Genomic DNA, 21,851 nt, shown 5'->3' on the forward strand with positions numbered 1-21,851 from the left:
CATAACACTGAAATACGAAAGAAAGAATGTGAAATGAGTAGGTTCAAAATTGCGGTACAAATTCGGTCAAGAGATGGGGCTGATGCTGAGCATCATAAAAAGTTACTTCTGAAATCTAATGAAAAAGGCTTAATGTTGTGCATCATGTTGTGCCTATCTGGTAATATTGCCATATCTGGTTTCTTTCTTTACTCAAGTTCAGTTTAAAGCTGATGACATGTCTTCCTGGACTAAAGAGATTCTTAAGCAAATACCTACAATACAATTTAAAGTTTTGATTAGGATTTTTATGCCACTGACACTAGTGTTGCAAAGAGCAAAGTCAGTATAAATTTGCATAATAGTTTTTAATATACAGATGCACTGCAAACATTGGTTGGATTGTCACGTACTGTGGTAAGTTGGTTCAGATACTCCTCGTCAAACATGGACAACTTTGTGGCATTTGTCAAATCTAATAGCACCAGAAACCTTTATATAATATTTACAAAGTGAAGCTATACCCCTAGCTCAGACTGTGTCTTTTATGACAAGACACCAAACCATAGATGTACTGATAACATAACCTTTTATTTTGATACCAGCACATGACCAGAGTCCCTTAATGTCATTAGGTAAATTTGTATTGATTATATTCCAACCACTTTGAAGCTCTGCACTGTTTTTTAAAACCCAGTGCTCTGAAGCTCATGATGATCTGAGATCTTGTTACAGCCCTGGGCCTTAAGGGCTGGGCTGCAGGTGTTGCTTTTGTCTATCTTTGTGCTCCTCCTCTTTGCAGGTGTTTCTGATTGGTTTATTTGGAGCGCAGAGTATTTGAACCTGGCTGTCTCTACCTTCTGGGTCGCCTTCAGCGTCCACTCTGCTGCTTGACGCGTGTGGTGTTTTGTTGTCAGGCCTCAGCTCACCTCCTATTGCACATTTGAGTTTGTCTTTGTTTTTGCACCTCAACACTTCCATATTCACTCATACAAAACATCCAAGCATTTGCGTTACACCGCTGATACTGACATCCACAATTCATTGTTGTTTTTGTTAATAAATATTCATTTTTATGCACTTTAACCACTGCATGGTCTCCCCGTTTTGTTATGACTTTGAGCCAGTCATAACAGATCTAAATATTTTTCAGAGCTGTTGAAGCATGAACCATCTAGACTCCTAAACTTATCAGAAACCTGTTTACTCAGTATTTCAGGTACCAGAATTACCCCTGAATTTGAGAAAATCTGAAAAATCCAAAATCTGAAAACCAGTGTTCATTTGTATCATGTTGTGCCTATTTATTTGTTACTTAGAATTATTTAGTAATGCATATGTTATTCTAAATGTAATTACCTTTCCCTTTTCCTTTTTTCCCTGTGTGTAACTTCAGTTTTGTGTGCGTCAATGGCGCGCAAATAAGCCCCTTACCTTACCTAAACCCTGGCAAAGTGTCACCAAGATGTGTTGCTATCGCCTACACCTGCTGCACTTTAGCGTCTGGTTTGCCTTAATAGTCAAGATTTAGGGAAATAAGGGAAAGTAACAGCGGGAGTTCGTGACAAATACTAGACGCGTAAAATTCCACCTCGGTGTCAGGTTATCGCTGGGGATGCTAGGCGATTTTTCTTTCTGTTTATATGAGCTGTTATTGACGTGGGTGAACCAAGCGGAGACCCGCTCCGCGGACCGGGGCGCACATTCACTCACTGAACAAATCGAGCATTGAGCTTGGACTCTATCGCACACGCCGTGTAAGCCGAGAGCGCTTTGTGTCTTTCATTCATCCCGGTGAAGGCTGCCGCTTGCCCTCACACTTTCAGCTCGTCCTCCTCCTCCTTCCCCTCTCCCCTCACGCCGGGAGAGAACGACTCTCCGTCTGATCTCCGCTGTGGCTTTACGGTCCGAGTTAAGTGGATGATATCAACAGAGCTCGGCGCTCCTCTTACCTCCTGCGCGGCACCGCGGACCAGACAAGTCGCCGGGGGAACAAGCGCAGCACGACGTAAAGCATTGGAAAAAGGAGTTTGTTATTTTTTATTTTTCATTTTCTCAGAAGGCACGACGCGGTTTAAAGCGAGGTATACGGTAGAAATATCTATCTGGATGAAGCGGAGTCTCCCTGAGTTCTGACGGATTTTAAGGAACAGGTGCGATACAGGAATACAGACAGGACAGCTGGCGGATGGTTGTCGGTTTCGAGGAGAGAAGTCTCTGCCTCTGCGCAAGGTGAGTGATGGACCGCGCTGCCCAATACTGGGAAATACTGACCAGAGCACTAACAACAGATGAATTATTGACTAGCTCTTGTATTTGACTTTTCACATATTTCTTATAGAAAAGCCACACATAAAAAGTTTTGTAGCATCACTTTACAGAAAGACCTTGGAAACTTTGAGCTGTTAGTATATTTAATAAATTTGAAGCGGGTAATTCTGCACGTTTAATATGTAACTCTTAGCAACATGCAATGATGACGGATCATTTTAAGGGTATTATCTCCCTGAATAGATATGAAATGAACACATGGCACTGTAGTGCCAGAACTGTTTGCCTAAGTTATTAAACGCTGCAACTATAGCTGTATATTGTCAGCTAGTCCGGGCAGATCTTATTATACATAACAATGCCTATTAAATAGTTCAATTTAAGATCTTAGGTGTGTTGATCTCTCACCAAAGCATTAGATTTGAGTAATTAGGATAAAAGCCCAAAAGAAAGTTCAATATAAGGGAATGAATGGATGAGTTGGATCACATATAGATGATCAGCATGGACGATGAGGCAGTTATATCATAAACTCTGAAAGTCATCCACTTTTAATTCAAGGTAGAAAGAAAGAATAAGTTTGCTTTTTTGTCAATGAGGATGTTCTATTACACAGTGAACGGGCATGACATTATAACCAGTATGGGGACCATGGCTGTGCATTCTTACACTTTTCCTAAAGATTAACTTCTTAAGTAATTTAAACTATTGTTTCATTGTTTCATCACAGATCATCTTTGAAGGCATAATGTTCCCTATTGTCAAATACATTCCACCATCTGTGATGACAAGATAATCTGTTGTTCACTACACGTGTTCGTAATCTTAAGTTGATTGCTGATCAGAATACATCATATTTAATGTCACACTGACAGTGAAGTGTAACATTAGGAAATTAAAATTTTTGTCAATAAAAAACGTGATTAATAGATCAAAAACATGTGGTAGTCAGGTGATATTCCTAACCTTGCTTTTTCATTTGTTCATTTATAAATTTCTGCTATTATGTAATGTAAAATGGATTTGTTTTAGCACAAATCCAACCCTGACATCTGTCACTTAGGACTAATATCCATTTAGCATCATACTGGATGTCTGCAAAAGTTAATGCAAGATTGTGCGGGAGTTACTCATCAGGTTGTACCTAGGTAACCAATGAGTGAGTGAGTTAGTTGAGGCCACGCACCCTGCTTAGCTGGTCGTTGAGCATTCTTGTTAGTTGAATTTGAGTGGTTAAAGCCTTTCCTCTGCCTACATCCCCCAAAATGTTGTGCGATTTTGTATCAGAGATATGGGGAATTATTGAAAATTATATTGTACGTATTTTTTTATATTGATCACGTGTGTATCGTGATGTATGTTGTCATTAACTTATTGCCCAGCCCTACTTAGTCCTCAGATGTTTATGCATTTAAAAACACAGGAAAATTGATACCGAACAAAATTGGAGTCCAAAAGAAAATAATAACTGAAGGAGGAGCACTCTTGAAGAGTTGTTGAACCATCTTCACTTCTTTAACAGGATGGCAGTTGATTGAGCACCGGTGTTTATGTCCATGGACATGGGTTTGTTTCTTTAAGATTGACAGTGGATTGCGAGTGAGTATGTGTCTTTGTTTGTGTTCTTTTGGAGGAATGTTCCATAGCAACAGGGAGTGTATCGTCTCATCCTTAGATATATATTTTTTGTTCATGGTGTGCTGTGACCTTTCTGCTGACACTGTTGTCTTTGCATGGGTGCATCTTCATGTGTGTTCACTAGTAGGGGTGTGTGAGTGTGTGTGAAAAAAAGAGCGAGAGAGAAAGAGAGATCCAATCTCATATCAGTGTGTGGGCCATTTGACCTTTGATAGTATACTTTCATTAATAGCTGCATGATAACTAATTTGTAACCATTAACTGTCACAGGTGCATGATATCAAGATATCAAAGTGTTCCTATAGAAACATCAGTAGACCTTATTTAAAGGGCTTTTGTGTAAAATGTTTCTCTCAAATATCACACTTACCTTTTCATAAAATCAATTTTTTGAGAAACAATGCACATTCACTTTTAACATGTCATGCCATGGTTGTCATGTCAAGTCAATGTTAGACTAATAACCAGTTGGATGTTTTATATCCAGGAAAAGCAAAAAGAGTTCTTTAGAAATTAATTTTCCTTAGCTCCATCGCTGTCTTTTAAAACTGCCATGTTGCCAGATGTGAGGCAGCAACGGAAAGAAAATGTGATATTTCAGATTACATAAGAGAAAAGTAAAATACTTGCCATTATTTTTTTCGCCTTGCTTTAACAGTTGTGCATTACTTTGTCATAAACATTTATAACACTCAATGACCTCACCTATTAATGATGTAGTTAAACAGGGATGGATAGAAACTTTACACAGACTGTTTGCGTAGACTGTTTTACAAGGTCATGCCCTGTTTGGATCACACCTGTGTAGATCTGTCTGTGCCAATATTTGGACCATGTGTTTGCCTGCAGGCCAAAGCACGTTTATTTATGTAAAAGACACACAAAAGGTAATTCAATGTGGTTTACAGAATATTTGCTGAAAACATTAAAATGGGAAACACACTTTTTTAAAAGAACATTTTAAAATCAGTCATTATTGACACTTCAGTAATGAGACTCTTTGATCAAGAATTGCCATAACCGATGCTTTCAACCTGATTTAAAGGAGCAAACGTCTCAGGTTTTCAGGGAGTTTGTTCAAGAATGGAGGCACATAGAAATGAAATACTGCTTCATCTCGTTTCGTTCTGCTCCTGGGAACAGAGTAAGCCGGTCTCTGATGACCTGAGGGGTCGAATTGTAAAGCAGCTGTAAATACCTGCAAAAACACCATCACAATAATCCATCCTACTAAAACTGAAAGCATGCTTCAATTTTTCTGGTCTGGTAGGAAATTCTATATTCTGGTGAGAGTATTAAGCTGATTTAGCAACAGGGGCTTCAATTTCCTGAGGGAGTCTTCCCAAAGGATCAATAAAGTACAAGTCTAAGTCTAAGTCTAAGGACTTATGCAGTTGTTAACAATTAGATCTATGCCCAAAACAACAGCAAGTTTTCTTTCTTGTTCTGTGATCTTTAATCTCATCGATACTAGTTTTGCGCTATTCTCTACCCTCACATGTTGGGCACCAAGAACAATGATTTCTTTCTTATCTGAATTAAGCTTTAGGATGTAGTGATGCATTGTATACCATCGGCAAGAGATGGTATGGAACTTTGCAGACAGTATAAGGCATGCTCAGTGTGCAGATAAAAAAGCTCATGCACATTTTGACACAGCTTCACTTGTCTTTATTGCGGGATCCTACCTGCAGTGAGATGTCAAAAAAGACTTCTCCTTCAGGAAAACCTCTTATATTTGCAGTAAACACAGTTATCAATAAAAATCCACCAATTTTCCATTGTCAAAACTCTCATCTGTTTTTGACATCAGCAGAAACATGCATTAATACATGAACTTGAAGAATGATTAGGATTAACAAACAAGTGCAGTTGCTATTTGTAGCTCTCAACTAAATCGACTTTAGTGAAGGTGGAATATTGCTAATATTGTTTTCTTTTCTTTTTTTTGTAAAAATAATTTTAACCCACGTTGTCTTGAATTTGGTTTAGTTAAGATACATTTGAGGAAAAGCATTTAATGTATCTAAAAGCAGAAATGACACTGATGAAACCATTTTTGTTGTGTGCATATCCCCTGAGAAACAAAATATATAATTGTCTGTGAGCTGCATTGTACTGAATCTATTTATATTGCTCCTTTATAGTCACACTATCAGACTTGAGTATGTTGGAGTTTATTGTTTAGCATTTGATTTGTCAGTCGAGTCTTTTGTAGTGACGAACAAGCAGCTTACATCTCGTTTTTGTAATTAGGAAGAGGAGAAAATTCCATATTGGTCTTTAGCTGGTAGCAGTCATGTCAGTTCACAAAGAGATTGAGGACAGCAGTATGAATGAAGAATGTTATTAAAACGTATTACTTGTGTCACCTCAGTGGCTCTGGTATTGTAATTATATAGTTGATTTATTGCACACTTCTAATTTGTGTTTTCAGCATTTATTATAAGGTCAAACTGATTCTTTGTTGGTTGTGTTGAGTACCTCATGAAAAGTCTGTTTGCATTTTTATCAGTATTAGTCTAATCTAGTAGAATGATATGCACTGCACTTTGCAACACAGTGTGAAATTGATTATAGATGAGTTTTGTTTGGGGTTAGGAGAATGCATTAACAACAATATTGACTTTAAAAGTCATTGCTTACTGTAAGTCCTCTGTTTTTGTTGTTGCAACATCGAGTCCTGTGTACAGAGACAAAGTTGTCTATATTGCTCAATGCTGTTAGTTGGTTCACAACCTCAGATGACTGAGCAAATATCTGCAAGTGAGAAAACAAATATTCTTCAACTGAGCTAATTTAGAATGAACAGAAGTGAAATGGAAAAAATGTTCATTGTTCTGATGTCAAATTTGAATATTTGTTTTAAAAATTATAAACACTGTGCCATGTAGAGGAAGTAATCAGCGCATTAACTCCTCTAGAAGGACGTAATGCGCTGATCAAGGGTTGCCAGTTTGAACCTGTGCTCTGTTTGTCTCAGTTGTTGTGTCCTTTGGCAAGAGACTTCACCCGGCTTACCCACTGGTGGTGATCAGAGGGCCGGATGCAGTAGCTCACTGCCATCAGCATGTGAATGTGTGCATGAATTAAAGTGAATGGATCCTGAGGATGTGGTTCCCTTCAAAGAGCCATAAGTCCCACTGCTCGTTGACAGTCAACTCTGGGAAGTGGGGTTATTGCAAAGAAATGTAAATGAGTAGCCTTTGTTAACACCTCCAGGTAGCTGATTAGGTTTGGGGACATCTGACATGAAGCCAAGACAAGATTTCTGCGCCACGTAGAAATGTAACTAAAGTAGAGCAAACTTCCAACAAACAAACAAGGTTATAAGGTGAAGGTAGTCAAGCTCATGGCATTACGTGAGGCATTTGGTGAGGCATTCTTGCCTCATCAGCCAACATTAAGGCAAAGAAGATTCCAAACAAGTCATACATCTGGTCTGTAAAGTTACTTCTGGGCTTTACATCCACGGCACCCAGACATAATTGTATTGTTTGCACAATAATGTGAGAGTGTGCTGGAATTACTATTTTGTCTTGCTGGTCAAAATTGGCATTGCTGGAGAATATTTGCCATCTATTTTACCATTATTATTATAGTTTTTTAATCTTCCAATTATTTGACCAGCCATGTTTTATGTCATTGTATCCATGCGTCCTTTTCGGCATAGTAGTGTTGGAATAATTTTGCGTGATGGTGAGTAATTACTTAGTGACATGAAGTACGGAAACGAGCAAATCTTTGTCAACAAATCTTACTTCAAAACAAACGGCAACCACCAACAGTTGCTGACAAACCTATTGGTTTGAATGACAGGTGGCGTCATGTCAATTGTTTTCAAACTTTGTGGACTTTTTTCTCCCTGATCTTGCTTCCACTGTGCCAACACTGAAATTATCTAATCTTATTTTTTTCCTTGTATTTCTTTGTGTTTGACATTAAAAAGCTTAGAATTCACACTTTCAGAATCTGTAAAGAGCTCAAAATACCTCAGAGGAGATTTATGCCTAATTAATGGTCAGTCACATATACAGTACTTCACTCTGAACTTCAGAGAAAGGTATTCTGCAATCTTTCTGAAAAGAAAAAAAAAATACTGATAGAGTGGGGGGATATGAGTATAGAGAAAACCTCAACTTCAGAACTTTATATGTTCGAACAACAATGAAAAGAATGTGCATTTCTGTCGTTGGAGTGAAGATCTGGAATAAACTCACTAAAGAGCTGAAGCAAAGTCCAAGCATGAGATATTTTAAGAAAAGGCTTACAATGGTTACTATTCAAAAGTATAAGGATGAACAGGGGTGATGAATTTGGCTGAGAATTACCTCACTGTGCATGCAATTGGGTGCAGGGGTGTGTATGTGTGTGTAAATATATCTGGGTGTGTAAATAGGCAAATATTATTTATGTATATATGCAGGTAGATGCGTATGTATATATATATGGGTCTATGTATTACTTTCATTTGGTTCAGGAAAACGTATTATAGTTATTATTGTTTTATTGTTTTGGAAAGGATACTAGAAATAGGAAGACTACTTATGCTATGAATTAATGAATGGAAAAGGGGTATGATTATACAAGTTAAACTTCATCATACTCCTTTTCAGACTTACAGTCACCAAATAAGTGGTGTATTTACATGTATTTGAGTATGTAAATTTGATATGTATTGTATTTACACGTAGAAACATGAAAGTCTTATTATTATTATGTTTGTTGGTGATATGTATGTCTGAAATAAATGATCATCATCATCAAGATCGTCTGAATGCTCGATGCCTTCTGTGTTCAGAATGCAGACGGTAATCTGTCCTCAATTGTAAATGTAATAAACGTTTGTTATATTCACTTTTTTACTGCATGAAAATAAATAATCTTATTGTTGTGCACCATGATTGATGCACTACATATATAAACTAGACAGCTACATTCTGAACTCTGATAGAATCTTCAGTATGAAAATGTTTTGCACAAATTATGAAAGGCCTAGTTTTATTTCTGTGTTTCTGACTATCACAGCCTTTAGAAAGAATAGTGATTCTAATCAAGAAATGTATTTTTATTCATACATTTATTATTTAATTAGGCAGGTTTTCATCCAGGTAATCAGACTGACACTCAAGATCCATAAAGGTTTATCAGGGAAAAAAGAAACACGCAAAGATGTTGAAGCTTGTTTAGAAATGTTCTTTGACCTAATTGTTATCTGTTTTTCTTTGAGAGCTAGAATTATGAATTGGAAAATCGTAATAAAAGGATGAAAAACAAGTTGAGATTAATTTAATCGACAAAATTATGTAACTGACCTGAAGTACAGCTGTCTAACAATAGGAACCTGAAATCAGAGATGTTTCTAACGTAATTTTATCAAATCCACACCATCTTGTGGACCAATAGCCCTCTGTTGCTGTAGGTTAAGAATCCAAACATGTACTGTTTGTTCCTTAGGCGTAAATTATCACAAACATATAATTATGATATCTTTTATATTTTCACATCAGAACTCAAGTCTGAAGTATTTTCATTTTTGGCACTTAACTGTGACTCGGGGCTCTCTCTCACTTACCTCATCTGACTGCATAACATATTGAAGCAGGCCTATTATTATGCATATGGTTGAAAAGCTGGCATCAAGTATGATTTGAGATCGTTTCAGTCCACGTTTGGTTTTTTTTTTTTTTTTTTTTCCCCATGAGCATTTGCAATGGTGATATGCCCTGTGAAGCTGGTCTCCAGTGTCAAGAAAGGGCAATTTTGTTAATAACTCAAAAACTTGCTTTGAGACTTTCGTCATATTTTATTATCAAATTAGTTTTACATTTTAGCGATTCTGGTTCTTGAGTTCAGATGGTCAATTAGTGTTTTAAATCTTTAAATGAAGAAAGAAAAAAAACTGTGAAATATGTCTTATGAAGTCACAGATAACAGGGTAGAAACATTTGGGGAAAAATAGCTTGTATAAAAACAATGCAATTAGTTGCTAATGGAACAGACAGACCCCTACAGTTCTTCTGCTATCCAGCATAGCATTCTCCATATGTTACAGTAACATAAACCCTCCTCATTAAAACTTTGGGTTGCCTTTTGTCTCCCACCATTAACTCAGTTTGCCTAGAAGTCTCTTACTGATAGGCACACTGGGTTGGAGATGTGCTCAGTTAAACTCACAGAAGCAACTTTATTTTTTTCCTGGAGTAATAGTCTTTAATCTTTTAAGTAAATATTGTGGCCTGAAGCCATTGATCTTTTATAGATAACATTACTAGCTAATAGTGCACAAAGGGAGATTTTCACACATAAAACTGCCAGAGTACCCTCTTGATTTCAATTTTCATGTAAAATAAGGGAACACATTACATTTAAATAAATAATATGCCGTTAAGGGTTGCATATGGTGGTTTATTTGACTGTCCACACTGATCCTCTTTGCATTTCTGCACATATCCAGATTTTTGATTCTCAGCAAAGTAAAAAAAACAAACCAAAAAAAACCTCATTGGCTCCTATGCATGAACAAATAAAATCTTAAGATTTTTAAGATGCAAAGCTAACGGTAATGGCTTGTTCAGCAAGAGAAAGCAAATACTTTTCATCAAGTTCAAAACACCATTATCTAACGTGTACAAGTGAATGGTGTGAGTTGTAATGTGCATAATAATGTAGTGAGAAGTGATGCTCTTTTTTTCCGCGAAGAGTAAATAAGTCTTGCCTACATAATTCCTTATGAATTATCTCTGGCCTAGGGGGAAACATTTTACACAGTGAAAAAGAGAAGAAGTGGCTGGAGAGGGAAAGGCATAGAAGCTGATGAGAAGCATAGCGACCATATGTCATTAATTTGGATTTTCAGTATTAAGAAGTTGAATCTGCAAAAGACTGAATATGAGCACAAAGACACAGGTATTTACCTACTGGAGAGAACTGAGAAAAAACTGAATATAAGGTAGATAATGACCAGTTTAACAGTATTGTTGCTGTTGAACTGGTACGAGCCAATAAAGTATTTTTTTATATTTTGGAAAGTTATTCATTTGATTTCTAAAGTTCTTGATTTGTGGCTCACAACCATAAAAATTAAGCAATTTCAAGAACATTTTAGTTATTTAAATCCAAGGTTATTTGTTTTAGCTGCTGCAATTTATCAAAATGTGATTATCAAGTTTGTCACTTTTGGTTTTACAGCCCATGCACTAATTTTCATGCTCTGTCTGATGACTAATGAAAAACTACCACACTGATTGAGTTATGCATCAACAATTTAAATGCAAGTTGTAGCCTTATTGTGGTCAGAATAGATTTTACATTACATGCAATATTTTTCAGTTTAATGAACAAACTCTCCTGCCAATTTCAAAGTATGTTGGAGGATTTGTGGGCTTGTTTATTTATCAAAGGCTATTCAGACCTTGTTTTAAACGCATGTCTGATAACTTTTAGTTGAAAATTGGTCATTGCCCATTTTTTCTGGATAATGATTCGGAACACATAGCTACAAATCAAATCAAATAGTTTAACAGATACAAAGCAAGCCATTTACTGTGGCTATCTCAATGTCCAGACCTAAGTCTGAAGAGTGCACAGAACAGGACCAGACTCTGTAACACTTGTGTGATGTTACAAAGGAAGACTTAGTGCTATTCTATTTGCAGAAGAAAATTGTACAAAAAATGAACACCTGGGATTTCTGTAGCATTTGCATCAGCGATTTTGTTAAAAATAAAATTCAATGTCATGATTGTATTGAGATGGAGTTCAATCCAGATGGAGATTATTTAATAGAGAAGATGAAAAAATTACAAACTTACAAAAACACTGGAAACACAGAGTCAGAGCAAAAAAAAATAAAAAAACAGGAGCCAAGTGAAAAGACAGCAGGATATAACAAGAGGATCCAGCAAGGAATAAGAGCAGGGCTAAAAGGGAGAGAGCAGAAGGCAGAGCGAGGAGAGAGAGAAATAATGCCACCATGGGGCAAGGGAGAGTAAACATGGCAACTAGGAAAATAACTAACTATAATAAAGAACATTTATTCTAAACACAAGGAACAAATAAACATAACTAAACTAGCTAGAACAGGGGTCTCAAACTCAATTTACCGCTGGAGGTAGAGTCTGGGTCGCATTCACACACACGGTCTCCTCAGCTGAACCTTTCTGATTGCCTATTACCATATTTGGCCGTAGTCAGGCGCTGTAACAGCCGTAATTGTGTAGTGTCTCTTTAAGATACTCTAGTATTGCTAATGATGTCAGAAGTATGCGCCACGGCTTCTCTGTAGAGAGCGTGGGAGAAACGTGCTAGACGGACATGTTAGCTCCCTAACTTTTTAGTAATGTTACGGGTTGTTTGGACGCTGCTCAATTTTCATGTCTGATAATATAGCAGCCGTTCAACCGGGCTTTGTAAGGTTGGTGAAGAGCGTATTTATTAAAGGACAACACTGTGGAATTCCCAGTACCAGTGTGGTTGTGAGTTTTTGACCATCCTGACGAATCTGCTGCCTCCTCTCCTCCCTTAAACACAACCCAAGCGTTACAGCGCCTAACCTGAATTACGTTACACTGATCAGCAACTTCCGGGTCTAGACTGGATGCTGGAGCACGTGAAGCGGGAGCGGCCGCGGAAATTGCGCATGTACCGCATGCAAATAATGACAAATAGAAAATGCAAATAGGCCCGGCCGATATCCCGCCCCCGAGAGCAATATGCTCCACCGTGATTGGTAAGTTCATTCAGCTCCGCACACAACACTGAAAAGTGCCAATTATATCAAACTCGTGGGCCGCACTAACATTAAACATATTAAGGCGGGGGCCACAAACTATCGTCCCGAGGGCCGCAGTTGGCCCGCGGGCCGCGAGTTTGAGACTCCTGAGCTAGAACAAGTAATCAAAACTTGAACCCAAGGTCCTGACAGTTACTTTGGGAGATTTCTTTCTTCCAAACTAAATAAATGTAGTCAAATTTAAGGCTGAATTTTTTAAACATTTATCAACTATTGCTGCTGTAATTTTAGCTTAATTTATTGTAATTTTTTTTTTTTGCAGATCTTTTCCAGATAGGGTTGCCAGAGAGTGTGGATGGTGCTGCAAATTCTTAGTAGGATGGTAGATGAAGGGAAGGCAGCATTCAGAAGGAATACATTTCCAAGAGTGAAACAGGGGAAATGTAATCTGGAACTTCAAAGAGACACCTCACAGTGCTCTTTCTGGATAGGGTTCCGTATTATTAACCCCATCTCTTGTTATTCCCGCTTGTGACTCATTAGACAGGTCACCGGCTCACAGGATGGCGTCAGTATTTCATTATCTTTATGCATAATTCGAATGTTAAATCAGGATAGTAATTTATTTCAAGTCAGATAGATGGAAGTGCGATGGAAGAAAGTGAAAGAGAAGAACACAAAGTCCAGTTCGCAGGAGTTTTCTTCCTAATGGAGCAGAAATGAAATGGAGGCAAGAAGGAGAGAGCTCAACACAAGCTTTTGCGGCCAGCTGGTGTTCACTTGTCCTTTTCCATTATTATCTCTTCCTCTAAAAAGTGGGGCAAAATTTCCACTAGTATTTTTCATCACACAGACAAGTTTTGTTTTCTGTCTAATAAAAAGTTGTTCTTGGGGGTCATAAAAGAACTAACAGAATATTATCAGTTGGAATGGTGCCACTGAAATTTCCAGCTGGGATGAAATGGCTAACGTTATTACTTTATATACAGTAGGACTCGCATTTAGCACAAGAACATCTAGTTTCATATAAATTCTAAGCTGGGCTTAGTGCTTGAGTTTATTTAAAACAGGGGTCTCAAACTCCAGTCCTCGAGGGCCGGTGTCCTGCAACTTTTAGATGTGTCTCTGCTGCACCACAACTGAATAGAATAATTAGGTCATTAAGGCTCTGGAGAACTGATCTACACAAGGAGGAAGTAATTAAGCCATTTCATTCCAGTGTTTTGTACCTGTGGCACATCTAAAAACTGCAGGACTGCGGCCCTCGAGGACTGGCATTTGAGACCCCTGATTTAAAACAACAAAAAGCTTCATCGAGTTCAGCAAAAGATGTTTAATGATCGGTAGGCTCAACGCTGTGATTTCAGGGAGAGTGTGTAGTTCACATCTATGTTTAATACTTGATGCTGTCTTAAAAGAGATGCTGTATTCTGTACTGTCTTTAGATGCTTTAGGCTTTTATGTCCTTGGTAAGACACAATCCCTTTTCCTGGTTTAATTTGAGCTTTGGCTTTTCCACATATTAACAATCTATCTCCTTGCTTTTACTTATACTGTGAAAATGTGTTTGTAGTTATATCCCTTTCATATTGTTTATATCTTTCTCAGAAACATGTTGTGGTCTGTTTGAACATCATCAAACAGGACATCATCAGTTTGATGTCCTGTCTTTCATCATCAAACCACCAGATGCCCACAACTTATCTTCTTACTTTTAGTGCACTACATATTACAGCATATTATTGGAAAAACAGGAGAGATATGGGATGAGAAGGGTGTCATATTCTCTCTCCACCTATGGGTGGAAATTAACAAGACGGTGTCACAATTCAGAAGGGTTACTTGTGGGGTATCAGTGATCTGATTGGCTCAAAATTGTTTCTATTATATTCAATATGTTTGCAAAGTCACTAATTTATTCAAACTTATTATTTTTTACAGATGATATTAATGTGTACTGTTCTGGAAAAAATTGAAAGGAGCTTTTGCCTACTGTCGAATTGAAATGAGAAAAATTTAAAACTTGCTTTGAAATCAACAGATTATCAACATAAAAAAATCATGGTGTTTGTAAATCAAAAGAAATGAATGGAGATATGATATTAAAATATATGTGATGCTGAAATTAAATGAATAATGGAAAACCAATTTTAAGGATTGTTGTTGATCATAAATTAACATGGAAATAACACTGAATATATTTTTAAAACATTGCAAAAACAATATAAATTTTGCATAAGTTTAGAAGTGTAGTAACAAATTATAACCTTTTACATGTAATTTACTCTTCTCTTATACTTCCTTATATATCCTATGCTGTGGAAATGTGGCATTACACATGTGAAAAAACATGACAGTTTCTAAATGCAAAAATAGTCTACTTTTACAAAAATATTTATTTTTGTGGAGGTCATCAAAACCGCATTCAGGTGATTTGTGAACAAGCAGAACCAGCTGTTCCAACCAGGACTAGCAATGAAACTAAAAGCAGGCCAGAAATAACTGGCTTGCTTTTAGTGTTGAAGGAAGCCTGTTAATGGCAGTTCAGGTGTGGCACAATCAGGCTGACAAGCCTTCCACTTTTCTCCCTGCAAAAAAAAAAAAAAAACTAAACAAAAAAAAAGACAAAGACAGAACAACTAGTGGACTGGAGGGGTCATAACGTTGGACTTTGCCTTTTGGCTTGTTGGATTGTACAGGTTGTAGACCTCTGGTGCTGAATAAATTGTGTTCTTCCCCAGCACTAAATTACCAGTGTGGAATTGTTTATTTTTTACTGCATTGAGAAAATGTGTAGCATGAGAGTGACTGAAAACTCTTTCTTGGAGTGCCTGAGTCTAGCCTCTGACTGCATTAGAGTTGAAAGCCCTCAGCACACACATCTTTCTATGTTGCAGATTGTTTCAGAAAAGAAGGAGGAAAGCAACAATCCTCCCCAAACAGAAAAGCTACTTCATTTTTACTTCAACTGCACCACCTTTAGGAGCTGATGGCCTCAGGCAAGCACTTCAGGCTGTCCAAAATACACTTTCAGATTCAGAAACGCTCATCTAAGCACATTTGCACTATAAACACAAACAAAAACATAGAGCTCGTTGTTTTAAACAATACTGTTAACTACCACATTCTTACAATATCCAAAATTGTATGTTCTCATAAGTTTGGTTTTGTTAATTTCACTGATAGTCCTCCATGATCATGACGCAGTTGATCAGATTTCAGTTGATCAACACAGATTTCATTGTAGTTAGACATAAGTATTAGAAAAAAATATTTATATAACAGAGTATGCTTTTGGGGTGTTTTTGGTTGCATGATAATGATGCCCACACTCACATCGTCCTACTCGTTTATAATGAGTTTCAGACTATGTTCTTTCCTTTTTACACATAAATCATTTACAGTGTGTCCAGTCTGGTAGATTTTCAGGGAAAAAGAACAACTAACAATGTAAGTTTAACAAAGGTAACTGGTTTTCCCCCTGCCAATTCAGTGTTGCTTGTCAGAATATGTCCAAAAAGTTGCTATTTCAATATTTGTTTTTCTTCATATCCTAGTCTTTGTAGTGTGAGGCGCTTCGGGGCTCCTGTGGAGTAGATAAAGCGCTGTACAAGTACAGGCCATTTGCAGAGAAGAAATGACTTCTACTTTGGTAAAAAGTTTAATATTTTAATGTGCACGTTTATTTTGCGAATAATAAAAACAATTCAAGTCTACATTTTAAAAAAGCTGAGAAGAATTATTCAAGAATCAATATTCTATGTTACACTGATGTCATCATCTGTGTTTCTTTGGGTTGTAGAATTACATTCATCCTGTGAAATTAAGCAAGGTCTTAGAATGAGAGTTTTAATTGTAGAATTGTGGTTCTTACAATTAACGTCCCAGAAAATTCTTTAAGGTTACCAAACGTACATACATTTTTATAAAGTAGACTAATAAAGTCAAATAATTTGGACCAATAATTTCAAAATTGAGCTGTAAAAGGCAACAGCTTTTCTGACGTTGGAATTCCAGTAGGCAAAGCCGGAGCAGCCTTACTGGATCCTCGGTTAAGGAGAATCCAGTAGCTTCAAATTCAATACAGCTATCTTGCATATAATTACCTCAGTAAAACCAGCTATTTAGCATCCTGAATATTTACATCTTCTTACATCTTCATATACAGCCCGTTAACCTCCTTTGCTGATGATGTTACGGCAGTATTAATAATAAGGGGCTAGTCCGTGACCAGATATCTTCAAAGGGTAATCCAAGATTAGATAGGCTGGTCCGAGGACAGATTTCAGCCCCACACTGACTGCCTGATTATAAACTCTGGTACCAAAACCAGAGTGCTAATCCCAAATTAACTGACTTACAGTCACACAGCAGTGTCTGCAAAATGTAAAACTTCTCATTTATTTACAGGATTTACAGCATGTCTATAGTGGCACAAAATCCCCCTATTTTCCCAAATGTGGGATTGGTTTACAATCTATTGGCAAATCAAACAATTGTTCTAACATCAGAAATTAAGATGACCTTTGTAGAGTGGAAGACAATGGGCATCTGCAGCATTACCACTTAGCTGTGGTGTGTGAAAGCAGGAAAATCTGTGTGAACAGTTTCTGTATTATTTGAAATGAGAACAGAATAGCTTGAACTTGAACAAACCATGGGTTATAAATATTGTAGTTCAGGTTTGAATAGCCCACATGTAGCGGTGCTTATTCTTTCTGAACTCTACATGTGTTCTTTACACCATATAATCAACTGAAATGTCCTTACACAGATTGTTCAGAGGTTGTTAACAACAGGTCAACATCTCAAGAACTCCTTCCTAAGTAATATTCTCAAACGTACAGCGTGAAGCTTAAATAATTCACCTCTATCTAAGGGCTCATGATAATTGCTTAGAGCAGTGGTTCTCAACCCCGTTTCTCAGAATCCACTCTCCTTTATCTTTGATGACTCCAGCACACAAGATTCAAATGAGTGGATTACCTTCTCAACATGCCATCAAGTGCCAGGTTTCAGAACCACTGGCTTATATTTCACCAGAGAAGGTCACATGCTGATAGTCACTGGAGATGGTCTTTGCTATGATGATAAACACTATCATGCAATTTTGTAAGATCTGGCTCCTCGAGATACTGTAACACCGCTGATGACAATAAATACAATCATATAGTGTTGCACCAAAAGTCTTTTATGAGCATAGGTAATATCCCTGTGAATTTGATTTATTTTTCTGCTTCAGTCAGGAGTTATTTGTCCCTCAAACTACAAAATTAAAGGTACCTTGAACTGTCTCAATCCAAAAATGATGATTTCTACATGACTTCTTCTTGGACCAGAGCAAGATGATACAAACTTGCAGACATTTTTTTCTTTAAAGTATATTTCCTGGTGTAAGGATTTCTGGATTTATTTATTTTTATTTCCATCTTTAGCAGAAACTGCCAAAACAAGACAACCTTCACCAGAGAAGAGACCTTTTTATTACTCAGATTTTGTATGAACCTTCTCTTTAAATTATGAGCAAACAAGAGATTTTACACACCGATGTAAAATGTCTATTTTTGAAAGAGACTGCTTCAGGAGCGATTACATTGCTACCAAACACCTCCACAGTGAAATGAACTAAACTAAACTGACCTCCTCCTGTTGATCCAACTTTAATTATTTATTGTTCTAAAATTATTGCTACACATAGTTTAAATTAGGTTAAATCCATGTAACACACACATGCACTGGGTTTGCCCTCCCCCATTCCTCTATACCCCCTTTCCTTTTATCTTCTTCATTATGTTCCCCACACTCTATCTTTCTATCTTTTCGCTTCGTTGGGCATGGCATTCCATTAATCTCCCCAACAGATTGGCTCTATTAATTAGTCTACATCTCCCATCTTGTGTCCAATAATCAAAGGTAATAGAGATATTATAAAGATATAGATATGCCTTGCATCACACTCACTTTTAATTAGCCTGAAGATTAAAAGATAGAATCGCCTCAGTCTGGCTGACATCCGCGGGCATTCCAAGGTCTTTTTATCGCTGCAACATTTAGGCGCATGGCATATTCTGAGGCAAATTTAGTGTGTCAGTTCTGAATATAATCTCTTATTTAATGCCTCGTAGGGCACTTCATCGTGGAGGTAATAATGTGACATTTTCCAAGGATGAAACATGTTTTCAGCTCCTCATCTGTGCCTTTTCAGATATGAAAATATACCTCACAGGCATGTACGTCTACAGAGCAACATGCAGAGGTGATGGTGTCCTTCTCTACATCAAATGCATTTCCTTTTTATTACTCTGTTGTATAAACATGGCACTGTAAAGTTTAAAAAAATAATGAAGGATGTATTTGTACACTGTGTCTGGTGGTAATTGAAAGGTCTAAGGTGGACCAAACAGAAAAGAGCAGATGGATAATAACAAATGTGATTTTAAGCAGTGAGTGTGTGCGCATGAACAAGCAAATACATCAGTTTACATTAATTACACACCAGACCTATGATCCAGAAGAAGACTTAAAGTCACAAATCTGAGCTCATCACAAAAACTTAGATTTGTCACACACTGTTATTCAGAGGAATATATCACAGTGAAAACTGACCTTCTGAAAACTCAGCTTCTGTGTATTTTAAGCTTCTAAACACTTTACCCTTGTAAAACCTCTGCTGTGGCTTCCCTGTTGAATGAACCCCACGCTGTTTGATAGCTGATGTTTCTGAATCATTCGCTAAAGACTCATTACTCACCCCAGTCCAGTCAGAGCGGTGCCTCAAGGGGACACATAATGAAGAAAATGGAAAATTGAACACAAGACCCTAGAGTGCACCACTAAACCCTTCCTTATAACATTACCCAGGATAAAAACTAAAGAAAAACATAGCAGCCCACTTAAGACCCCACAGTAATGTTTCCCGGCGGGTAGCTTGGGTCTTCATCGTTTCATTTGTTAAGTGTTTCCCTCACGTTTGAGCCTTTAAGAGATTTTAGAAACTTTTCTCTGAAGAATTTTGTTGATCTTAGTTCAATTTACGTTAGAGATTGTAATTCACAAAAGTTAAATTATAACTGTGCATCACATCTTTTGTTTAGTAGACCTTTTTAATAAATCCAGGAATGCCCAAACTATGGCTAACATATTGTCAGCATAATTGCCTAAGTAATTTTTTGGCCAAATTGAGATATCTGCCTAACTTTACTCTCCTATCACTGATGCATCATCCTACCTTATTGCCATTGTCCTTGGATAATGTAACTCTTCTTAGAGTCCAAAATCACTGTCTGCCTAAGTCATCTTTTTGACTTAGGCGTGTTTGCTGCTACATGCAGGGATAGCACACCACCTGAGAAACAGGGCTCTGCTGACCACAAATGAAGCCTTACTTAGTTCTTCTCTTTGAGTCATTTTGTAAGCTAGTTCACATTTCTTCTACTTTGTAGCCAGTAAATGTACTTTCAGTAAATCAAAGGGGTTTGGAACTGTGTGTTTAAACTTAATCACATTTCTGCAACAAGGTAAGATGAAGTTGCGGTAAGAGTTTGCCAACGTTAACAAATTTTACCAAGAATATTTAGTCTAATTTCTAGTCCAAACAATCTCTTTACACTTAAAATAATAACAATATCAACAAAGTGTTTTACAACTTGGGGTAGCTGATTAACATTAAAGAGATGCTATGGACATGAAGCAGGACCTAAAATAAGGGACAGGGGGAGGAAGTTCAAACCATCTCTTCCATTGATCGTAATGGGCAAAAACTGGCAAATAAGCCTGGTGCTCTGGACCCTCTGGAAATGACTGTGCAAAGATTTCTTCATCAAATGAACATTATGGACAACCATGAGCATCCTCCTCATCAGGCTGCTATAAAACAACATATTGTCTTCAGTCAGAGGCTTCTGTAGAGCTGGAGTAATACAGATTGCTGCAGCAGAGCATCCTTTTTCACAATGATTACCAAGGTTTGATATTTATACAGGAATAAAAAATGTGTGCTCAGTTTCTGATGTTTGTTTGCAGTACATTATCAGTAAACAGCCCTGATGCAAACACTACACTTCCATTAGTCTGGCATTCGGTGTCATGAATATATAAATTAAACCAATATCAATGTGTTTACTAAAACGAAAGGTTACATTTTCACCCTTTTTTGGAAAAATAAAACAAAGAAATCTTAGTAATATGCCAGAAATGCCCTTATATCACTATTTGCAAGACTACAGGACCAGAGAAAACCAATATGTATAAGAGCAAATTTCAAACCCGAGACATATCAATGAAGCAACAGAGCAAAGCATTGCACCATAAAGCATTTGTGTGGATATGTATAAACAAACAAGTTAAATCTGAAGTTATATTTATTTCCTTTTATGCAGTCTTCTCCTCAGTTGTAGATGAATTAGTCAAAACATTCAAGTTTAATTTATCGAGTTGCATTGCTAGAATCCTTTGAAAGGTAATTAGGTACAGAGGACTTAAACATCACACAAGTACAACACAAATCATGCTAACGTAAATTACATTGGTGTGCTACTATGGAATTAACTCTCAGTAGTTCAGTATGTTACTGAGATTCAGACCAGACTATAAAATAAACTTGCTCACCTTTATAAATTATTATTGTTCTATGTTGAAATGATTGCAGTTTATAGGAGTGTTCAGAATTTTTTTTTCAGTTTTTCCATGTCCTGAGGTTATTGACAAATGTTTGACACAAAGTCAACAAAATACAATTTATTGCTCAACAAAATGGTAAAACCAAACCCTGAGCCTCTGGTTATTGTTTTTAAAGCTGCAGCCAAAATAATCCACTAGAAGATAATCTAATGGAGAGGTTCAACATATTTGGGGCTGAACTTTTGTGATTAATTAGTCACTTTTGGGAAAAACTGGTTTTAAGTTGAGAAATATTCATGCTTTAACAGCTTCTACACACATTGCAATGTTGCCTCACGTTTGATTCAATCGTGCATTTTAATATTGTATATTCATTTTTGTTCTGGTTGGCTGTGTGTGTGTGTTTATGCAGGTTCAGATGAAGATGAAGTCTGTGGGCGTCGTGGATGGAGGTTTATTCACAGAGAGCTATTGCAACATCTGCAATGCTCAGCTCATCTCCGAGTCCCAGCGCACCGCTCACTATGAGGTGAGCTTGTCTCTTCAGTTTCAGAGTTTTTTTTCAGAGGAATTAAAAGTAGGACGGTCTAAAGCAAAAACTGTTTCTATG

General features: G+C 37.1%; 1 protein-coding gene across 1 annotated transcript in view; it reads left to right on the forward strand.

The window, feature by feature from the left end:
* The first annotated feature begins 1,441 nt into the window (after positions 1–1,441).
* LOC102229150 (zinc finger matrin-type protein 4-like) overlaps positions 1,442–21,851 on the forward strand; it is a 90,162-nt gene continuing 69,752 nt past the window's right edge. The window contains exons 1-2 of the mRNA XM_005801561.2: positions 1,442–2,211; positions 21,654–21,770. Of these exons, the coding sequence (XP_005801618.1) occupies positions 21,660–21,770 (111 nt within the window). The 5' untranslated portion in view covers positions 1,442–2,211; positions 21,654–21,659. The remainder of the gene's footprint in view (positions 2,212–21,653; positions 21,771–21,851) is intronic.

Source organism: Xiphophorus maculatus, chromosome 22, assembly GCF_002775205.1.
Source record: "Xiphophorus maculatus strain JP 163 A chromosome 22, X_maculatus-5.0-male, whole genome shotgun sequence".
Classification (NCBI taxonomy): domain Eukaryota; kingdom Metazoa; phylum Chordata; class Actinopteri; order Cyprinodontiformes; family Poeciliidae; genus Xiphophorus; species Xiphophorus maculatus.